Source organism: Lissotriton vulgaris, chromosome 1_1 (assembly GCF_964263255.1).
Source record: "Lissotriton vulgaris chromosome 1_1, aLisVul1.2, whole genome shotgun sequence".
NCBI classification, from domain to species: Eukaryota; Metazoa; Chordata; class Amphibia; order Caudata; family Salamandridae; genus Lissotriton; species Lissotriton vulgaris.
The window spans coordinates 1,528,767,336-1,528,776,802 of NC_141685.1; the positions used below are offsets into that span (position 1 = coordinate 1,528,767,336).

Genomic DNA, 9,467 nt, shown 5'->3' on the forward strand with positions numbered 1-9,467 from the left:
AGTAGTGAGTAAGATAGAGCCAGAGAACTAAGAGAGCAAACAGTGTGACCCATTATAGAACTTTTATATAGAGAGCTAAAAAAATCCTGTCTGGAGAGTGTGATAAACATCAGTTCTATGTATATTTTGGTTATCGTTTAGTTAGAGGAATTAGATAGGACTTAGATAGCCCACATGCTAGCACCCTAGGGATTTCCTTTTTTTTCCCCACCTTTTTCTTCTTTTTTTTCTTTTCCTTTTTTTTTTTTTAAGAATATTTAGTAACTAATTGGTGGCTATCTCACAAAGACGTTATCTAATTCATAGCCTTGACTAGGTGTGCTGTTTCCCTCTTGTTCCCTCTAGTTCCCTCTAGTCCCCCCTCTTTTTAAGGCAGTAAGGCCCAACGTTATAGTGAAAAAGTACATCTCTAGTTCATGCTGTCAAGAAAGTCTTTTGCTTTGATTTCTGAAGTGAAAAACTTAGCGTGGCCCTTATAGATGACTTTCAGAGTTGCCGGGTTATTCAGGTACACCTGGGCCTTTTTCTCCAAGAAAGGCTTAATCAGTTGACGAAGCCGCCACCTCCGCTCCACCGTGGTGTGGCAGAAGTCGGGTCTAACAAAATAGGAAATTTCACCTCTTGTCCGATGAGCATCTGGTCTTGCTTTCTCGGCAATAGCTTGGCGGAGGAGGAAATTTCCAAAGTATACTAAGATAGCCCTTGGATATTTAGACTGTTCCTTTGTGGCCCTTAAAGTAAATGGGGTTCTGTGGGCGCGTTGCACCTCTAGCTCCCAGTTCCAGGTGGAAAGTTCAGGGAGCGTATCCTTGAAAAGCTGGATTACAAACATACGCACATTTTCACCCTCAATTTTTTCCGGAACACCAAGTACTCGGAGGTTGTTGCGTCGCATGCGATTTTCCATTTCCTCCAGTTTCCACCTGACGTCTTTTAATTCAGCATCATGAGCATCTACTTGTTCCTTTACAGCAGTGGCTTCAGCCTCATTTACCACTATGCGGTCCTCCATGTCGGTCATTCTTGCATTTGATGCAGCCACTGATTTAGAGAGTTTGCGTACAACTCCCTGGACTTTATGAAGCGCTTGTTGAGCCCTGCGCCCATCTTTTGACGTCTGTTCCCTATGGGAGGCAATTGCCTGAAGCACTGTGTCCATGACAGATGTCAAGGTGGCATTTTGCTGATCAAAAAAAGGGGAACTATCGCTATGGGGTCTGGAGGGAGGATCCTGCATGCTAGTATGAGGAGATTGGGCCCTAGGGCGACCACTAGCACCAAGGTGGCCTTTTTTCTTTTTTAGCACTGTGTGCCTCCTGTGTCTGCCCATAACTACGTCCGGATCACTATCTTGTGAGCTTGCATCCGTGTTTGTACAGATTTCTGAGTCAGATTGGGGATCAGAGAGAGAGTAGGAGTCTGAGTCGATGTCTTGGTCCTGAAGCAGTATAGACTCCTCCGCACCTTCAGAGATGGTAAAAAACTCTGATGGTTCCTTGTCTGTATCTGACGCTAAGCCTGACCCCAATTTGAAGTCAGTTGCACACTGCCCATCATTTAGATGCTGCCGAGCGATGGTAGTCTCCTTACCCAAGCTGGACGTAACTGTCTCGAGGGGGGTTGTGCATGCCTGGGGATGCACTGGAACTGGAACTGATTCAAGAGAGTTAGGCTCGACAGGCTCAACAGAAGAAACAGAAGGAACATCACTGTGGAGGGTGTGCGTAGCCTGTGTTGGTTGAGGTACTGGTGTGGATGCAGGCCTTACCTCCTTATGAATCGATGCCAACCCTTGCTGAGAAGATACCAGCCCCGCTGATGTAGGTGCTATTTGCATTGTGGATTTTAATGGTATTGGTGGCATTGCCTCTGTGCCAGGTGGCCCCCCATCCATTTGGGCCTGTGTATCTGATTGTCGCTGTGCGGTGGTATCAGCTGCCTCTTCAGGCTCTTCAGCCTCTTCAGCCTCAGTCGCCTCAGAAGGGGTCGGATCTGCCGATTTTCTGGCCTCTGCTGCCTCCGTCGGTTTTGAGCGTTGTGAAGCCTCAGGGACTTCAATGGGAACCACTGTACCGGGCTCCAAAGCAAACACTGCCTGGGGAGAGAGCAGCGAATCAGGGCCGGCGGGAACTGCGGGAGCGGCAGCAATCACCGTCCCGCTCTTTGCGTGGTGAACAGGGGAGGAAGAAACAGCTGCTCCGGCGGGTAGTTTTCGCAACAGGTCCACCACAGACGGCCCTGGCCCGGGCCCCGGTGTAACGGGAGTCTTTGCCAACTTGGACTGACCTCGCTCTCTCTTGTGCGGTTGCTGTTCAGGGCAGGCTCCTTCCTCCGATACAGAGCCGCAGGCGCGCCTTGCCGCAAGCTTCTGTTCCCGGATAGCCTGTTTAGCCGCTCGGGCTTTGGAGGCAGCAGTACCCGATGCGGCATTTTTTGGTGCCATCTTTGCAGGGATACAGGCGCCGGTCCGGATGGAGGGACTCTCTGTACCTCTCTGTGCCTCACTGCCTTCGCTCAGAGCGCTCGGAGCATTTGGAAGACGGTGCCAGGAGAGAAGCCTCAGCAGCGCGTAACCGAGCACCGAGGCCACCAGGTGCAGAGATGGATGAGGCCGGTCTGCTATAGAAGGAGAATCAGATGCCAGGTAAGCTCCACGCATATTACTTCTTTCCTCCCGGATATATGAGTTCATTCATTCATTATATCTTTCTGCCACCAACGCGGATATAGGTCATTCTCATGTCATTCTCATAAAAAGGAGATAGCCCTTTCGGTTTTCCCAGGCACTGGGCAGAGGGTGTCTCACAGCGGTCTAGGGAGCCGCCGCCATCTTGCCTCTGAAAAATCACACCCACCCACCACTTCTTATTTCATTAATGAAGATTGAGGCCGGCCGGGAGCCCGCGCAGGGTCCGCGCGTGCGCAGTTGAACTAGCACACAATTTGAGAAGAACCTCTGAGGCCCGGGCAATCGTACCATGTCCGGTGCTGAAAGGTCCAGATCTGCATTGTTCATGACAAGGTCAACTCGTCATAAGCACAGCTCCAGTGTACTACATGACGAGCTGACCTTGTCATGAGCATGGAAGGTGTTAAGAAGCCGGGGCCTGTGTGCAGCCCTTGCGCATTGATTCATGATGTTTATTATGAAGAGGCTTGACACTTGCTAGCTCTGCTGCTGAGCAAGCCGAGGGGGGCCCCCCAGAGCGTTGGGGCCCCCGAGGCCTCCCCGCAACGCGGGGGCTGCGGGGGCCTGTGTTACGCCCCTGAACTGACGACAATATGATCCAATGTGGAGGCAACATATATTTCATTGAGCAACCATGACTAGGAAGCTTTTTTTCACCTCTCATTTGACCCAGGGCTTGCAACCTCTCCTCAAAGCACACTCTGTCAGGTCCTCCATTCCAAACCTTTTTCACATCGATCACCCATGCTCCCCTTTTAAGGATAGTTTCTACAATTAGAAACCGCTTCATGCTACTGAATCCCTGGGTAAGTAGGTGTGCTCTCATTATGCCTGTGAGTGTGGAGCATGCTATTACTTTTGTTTGTCCTCAATGCACTTTGATGCTAGAGACTCAAATATGTTTCCACTCGAAAGGACATGATTATATACACAATAAATTAAAGGCGATAGGTTAGAAGTAAACACCTTATAATGAAATATCCAATTATTTTACCTGAAGAAAAATAACATTATTCTCCATTATGATGTGTTGTGAGTGGTTTTTATGTTGCTTATCTTAATCATTTTAATATCATTGCTGATATGTTTGCAGTCAACAGAATAGGTTGAACAGTACAATGCTTGTCTCAGACATAAAACTAATCAAAATATGTGTTGTTTGTAAACAGAGCCATTTCAAATGGCCTGTTTTGTATCTTTAATTAGTGCAGCAAAACAAGGTCGCTTCGGGGAAAAGCTAAAGAACAGTCAGAAAACAGCATATTTGCTTAATTTGATCTGTGCAGGTGGTTGTCGAGAAGGGGGGCTTTTTTTCATCCTTAGATGTTGACCCAGTGCTAGACAAAGGCAGAGAAGGGGGGACAAAGGAGGAAGAGAAAGAATAAAAATTAATCTGCAAAGATGTGCAAGAATGAGCTAAAGAGACAAAAGGTGTTGGATGAAGGAAGAGATGGAACAGAAGTAGTCAGCTATGACATTGTGCATACCTGGCATTCACATGCACCTCTACGTTGGCTCCTAAGAAAATCTTTGAACCGCTGCATTTGCATTTTTTGAATCTATATATTTATTAATGTATTTATTTATTTACAAATGGCGTACTTTCTTATGTGAGCCCATAATGTGCTCCTTGAACGACCATGACCAACTCAATCCTCTATTACTGAATACTTATTTATTTTTTTGTAGATGATTTATATTGATTTTAACAAGAAAACATCATTGACATTTGCATGACAAGTCAATCCAACACTCACATTGCTAAATAACAATAATCGGAGTGGCATGAGCGGGGTGCAGGGAAGAAAGACTCAGCTAGGTTTCATAAAGTCCACCTTGTTGGCCGCAGTATAGTTCAAATGTAATTTGCCAAACGAACTGTTACTGAATACTAAAACCTCTGATGTTCATCTGGGTGACAAGGCAATGGGGTATCTTAAAGCTGTAAGGAAAATTGTGTTTCACTGCATTCATAAGTGAATTAATACTGAAACACACAAAATAAACTGAATACGTAAAAGACAGACACTAAGCCCAATAAAAACATTCCAACCTTTTTTTTTAAAAATGTCTTAATTGGATTTTGCATGTTCAACTATAAGTAGCATGGTTTAGCAATAATGCATAATTATCATGAGCATACATATATAACACATCTTCCCTACTGATAGCATAGGCACCGGTGCAGCTCTTGCCGGGTAGACCTCCCCTTCATTTTTATGTACAGTTGGACATTCACTTTGGGACTGCGGATGAGGGCCCTGGCCATCACTATAGCAGAATGTCCCGTGCCTATCCTAGGTCCCAGTCGGCCAACAAAGTATCACAATTCTGTTAATCAAAAAGTAACCAACTAAATTCCCCAGTCTCATGTGTAAATGTGCCGGTGGCCTCTGCATGCTAGGAAGTGTGGTGCAGTCCCCTGTGTCCATATACCTGTAACCAATGTCGCTGTTCAGAAGCTGTCAAATCCATCCACCCCGGCCATACCTGAGTGAAGGAGCCTCCTCTCCGAGGCATCCATCCATCCCCGTCCTAATGTCCCATCATCTCCATAAAACCCGTCACCACATCCGTCCAGTGGGTCACACGGGGCTTCTTGTGGTGCCCTCCTCCTTGAGAGTCACTACCTCCCCCTGCGCCCAGCAGATGATGTCAGTCTTCCACCTGTTATGCGGTGGGATCATCAGGGATTTCCATTGTTGTGCGGTGTCTCTGTGGTCTACTCCAGAGTAAAATCCAGGAACCTAGTACCCTGATGAACATCCCAATGAAACCCCAACAGACTAGCAGCCAGATTCATGAAGGTGAATTGCGCTCACAAAGGGCCAGATTCTCAGAATCTGGCCCTTTGCAAGCGCAATTTTTGCATTTGGGATTCATCATCCCAAATGATCAGAAGATTAGGTGGCTCCCACGTTCAAATGTCATCACTGTCTGCAATAAGTCGTGAGTAGATTGTCTTGGTCTGCCTCACCAAATTGTCCACACCTCGCTTGTATAATCGCTCCATATACCAGGATTTGGCAATCTCGTAAACTGTTTCCCGTCATAGGCTCTTCTAGCGTGTTCAAGTGGCCCTCAGTGTAACAGTCACTGATGTTATATCAGCATCTGACCACGCTGCCACCGATGTGCCATCGTTAATCTGTTCCTCGGGGTTGGCAGCCCTACCAGCTGAGTCCCTGGAGCCTACAGCGGAACTGATCCCACTCAACGAATTTCCAGCTTCCAAGAATGAAGGAAGTGCTAAATTTGAGGTTGTGGTTTCAGGTGCTTGGCACCAGCACTTAATTGTCAACATCAGCACTTGAGACAGTCTGCCACAAGGTGGTGCTGGCTGGGTAATTTAGAGATGACCACAACAACAGTTAATTATTAATCGAATTTACATTACAAATGAATACCAGCTTTCCAAGCCATTTTTATAAAAGTGCAGGCCTGGAATAGTCCAAATTATCACAACTGTAGGAGTGTGATGGTTAATAGTTATGTTGTTACTATCACTTGCAGCATGGCAGGGACAATGTGTGGTGCAAGCTGCAGTGGCCTCCTCACAAAAGCCCCAGAACTTTTATTTTTTATCAAATTTAGCACTGAACCAAGGGCAAAGTGGAAGAGTCTCGGTTTACAAATCAGCGTAACTGCTGCCCCCAACATCTTCGCAGGAATGAACACTTCTCTGTACTAGACCTGAGACGGGATTTATGCCCACCAGGAATATTAACGCGGGGCCTATTCCAATTACTCTATTATGTTTGAGATTCTGGGCTGGAACCCACACCTGGCCCATCGACATATATATACTTATATATTGTCTCTTTTTTCAATATCCTTCACAGCCTGTACCACAGTCTTCTCTCCATCTACCCTGGCCAGGGATCTTTTCTCCATCGAAGAAGATGTGAATAGATACATTTCACTACATATATTGGAATGTGAGTTGTTTCTTATGTCTCCTTTGGACAACTTACTATCCTGGTTATTTCTGCAATGGGAGGGGAGATTCACCAGGCTATTCAGGAGAAATGCTAGGCTCCATTCAGATTTTTAGATATTCCTTTGTTTTAGTACAGATTCACACATACAGTGCAACAAGCAGCAGTTATTCCAATACCTATTCGCCACGACATTACCGGCTGAACTGTCCACAAGGATAAATCACGGTAGGTCCCATTGTTATCCATGCACATCTATCGGTACGCAGTGCTGCCATGAAGTGTTTTAGCGCTTACTTTCCTTCTGTTTAATGATAATGGTGTAGGCAGATGACATTGCTGTAAGTGGTTTATCTTTAATAAGTTTCATACAAATGCCCTGTTTTCCTCCTGGTATGATCTATGTTTTCTCATGTGTCAATTAGGAATGAAGTGTGAGTTATTAAACTGTATGTATTGTTAATATGATATTGTACTGGATTTGGGGAGGCCATGGTTCTGTGGCCTAGTATCAGAGGCGCCAAATGCACATTCAGGCATAATTGAATATTGTAACACCAGTACCCCTGTCTTTAATTTTTAATTATTAATTTTTAATTTGTGACTATTATTGCTCAGCTGAGCATATTAATTGGTCATGATTTTAATTGTATGTTTATATGTTTTGTCTTATCACAATACAGCCCTGAAAAAGTCCCATCTGGGACGAAACGCGTTGGCTGTTCTTGCTTACAAATGGAACAATAAAGTGGATCTTTCTAAAAAATTGGACATTACTCCCATTGTCTTTGTAATAATTTGTGACATAGATTTTACAATTCCTAAATGTGGTGCACCTGTGCTTATGAATGAAACTTCTCTGTGTGCTGCGCCAAATTTACCCAACTCTAATCAGCGTACTCCTGCGACCCACCTGGCCTGCTACTGTAACTGCACTGCGTAGTAATAAAGTTCAAAGTCAGGAATTCGCAGTCCCCCTTTATCCGTTGGCCTCTGCTATATGCACAGTGCCATTCGATTTCGACGCCCACCCCAAATTAAATATTGTAGCATTGCATTTAGGATTCCAAAATAGGCTTTCAAGATCCATACCAGCATGTTTGCAAAATAATATAAAACTCATGGCAGCATGACCATTTTAGTTAGGGCTACCCATGCTATCATAGGGAGCTGGAGCGTATGCCAAAATGCAATGCTTCCTCTCAAACCCCTGACCGTGGTAGCCAGGTTTCCCTCAATCATGTCAGAGTCAATATGATATGCTCTAATCCCCAGGTACCTGAAGGTCCTAGGCGCCCATTGCACTCCACTCATCTACACCGATTTCAAGGGGCCAACAAGGTCTGGGGACACCTGGATTGCACACATTTTAAGCCAGTTAGTGCACAACCCAGAGACGTGTCCAAAGTCTTCTAGTAAGTCAATGCACCATGGGAGCCCTGCCTGAGCCGCTCGCAAGTGGAGGAGCATGTCATCCACGTTTTCACTATCATGAAGTGGGATTCCCTGCCACAGCCCTCAGCATGCAGCACACAAGCAAAAGAGTCAAGTGCCAGACCAAAAAGCAGGGATCGATATTTGGCAATCCAGCCTCTTGCTTCTATGTATCTCATAGGGGTATAAAATGAAACTTCCAAAGGTCACCTGCATCCAGCTGCTCTTGTAAAGCAGCGCCCCCCACCTGCCCCATCACTCCTCAGCCATAACTTTCATATAACAGCCAACAAATAGTCTCATTGCGGCGTGTCAAACATTTTCCTGATGTCTAGCGAGAGTACCAACGCCCCTGCACACAGGGCCTGGGGTGTTTTAGACAGAACGAGTAATAAGCGGCGCATGTTAAATGAGGTGTTACACTTGGGGATAAACTTATTTTGATCTTCATGCACTAGGGTATGAAGGTACGACAATAAGCAGTTGGCCAGGACCTTACTGAGAATTAGGTAGTCCAAGTTTACCATTGATAACTTTGATAACTTGAACACTTACATCGCTATGAAGGTGGTGGGCTATGTAGATAGGAGGCACAGTGATATTTTAAATATTTGATTACTGTTTTTTTCGTGTATTGTGCACTTTTAAACTAAAGCTAATTCCTCAGCTGCCACCTTACCTGGAACGCTAACGCAGTGTCTGGCTACTGTTTCGCTGACCCGCTTGAAGATTAGTGCTCCGGGCTATTGGCAGAGAGCAGCGCTCTAGTTGTTTAGTCCTCCCTCCCTCCCTCGGCATAAATTCTTGATGCAGCGCCTGCGCAGCGGGCGTGCCGGTGGCGCGCCAAAGGCAAGCCCGTCTGCGCCCGTCAGTGCCCAGATTGCGCCCAGCGCCAGGACCCCTGCCCGGTTCACACGGGAACAACTATTGAACCTTAATCGTGGTACATGCTCTCATCATGAGGTCTTGCCCAACTCAAGCCCCCCACTGTCTCTCTGCTGTGATCGATGTGGTTGGAGGGGCGAGAAGCTGACCTCTAACAGGCAAGAGGTTGAAATGACCATTAAAAGTAACAACAATAGTGACCTTTTTGATGGGAGTGGTAACCTAACGGTGCACATAGAAAGAGCGTCCCTTACTTCAATTAGTAAGGCCATTAAGAGTATTTTACTCAATGCAAGATCTATGGTAAAACACAAACATTATCTAGAATGTCTCCTCCAAGTGGAGGACCCTGATATAGTCTTTCTTACTGAAACTTGGGCCAATGAAAGTAGTGATCCTGACTGGCAACTGGCGGTACCCAGCGGATATGTTATAGCCAACGTGGATAGGAAAGGGGGGAAAAGGGGGAGGAATAGCGATATTCTATTGCGCCTGTTATACTGTTATGACTACCAAAGAAT

The 9,467-nt window shown here is 45.9% G+C and overlaps 1 protein-coding gene across 1 annotated transcript; it reads right to left on the reverse strand.

Annotated features, from left to right (window-relative positions):
• Positions 1-370: 370 nt before the first annotated feature.
• Positions 371-2,718, reverse strand: LOC147750771 (uncharacterized). Its single transcript, XM_086936847.1, has one exon. It carries the CDS (start codon positions 2,690-2,692, stop codon positions 410-412), a length of 2,283 nt encoding a protein of 760 aa, XP_086792973.1. The 5' UTR covers positions 2,693-2,718; the 3' UTR covers positions 371-409.
• Between the last annotated feature and the right edge of the window lie 6,749 nt (positions 2,719-9,467).

Excerpts from the sequence above, each read along its gene's own strand:
- LOC147750771 (XM_086936847.1), bottom strand. The coding sequence starts at position 2,692 with ATGAACTCATATATCCGGGAGGAAAGAAGTAATATGCGTGGAGCTTAC.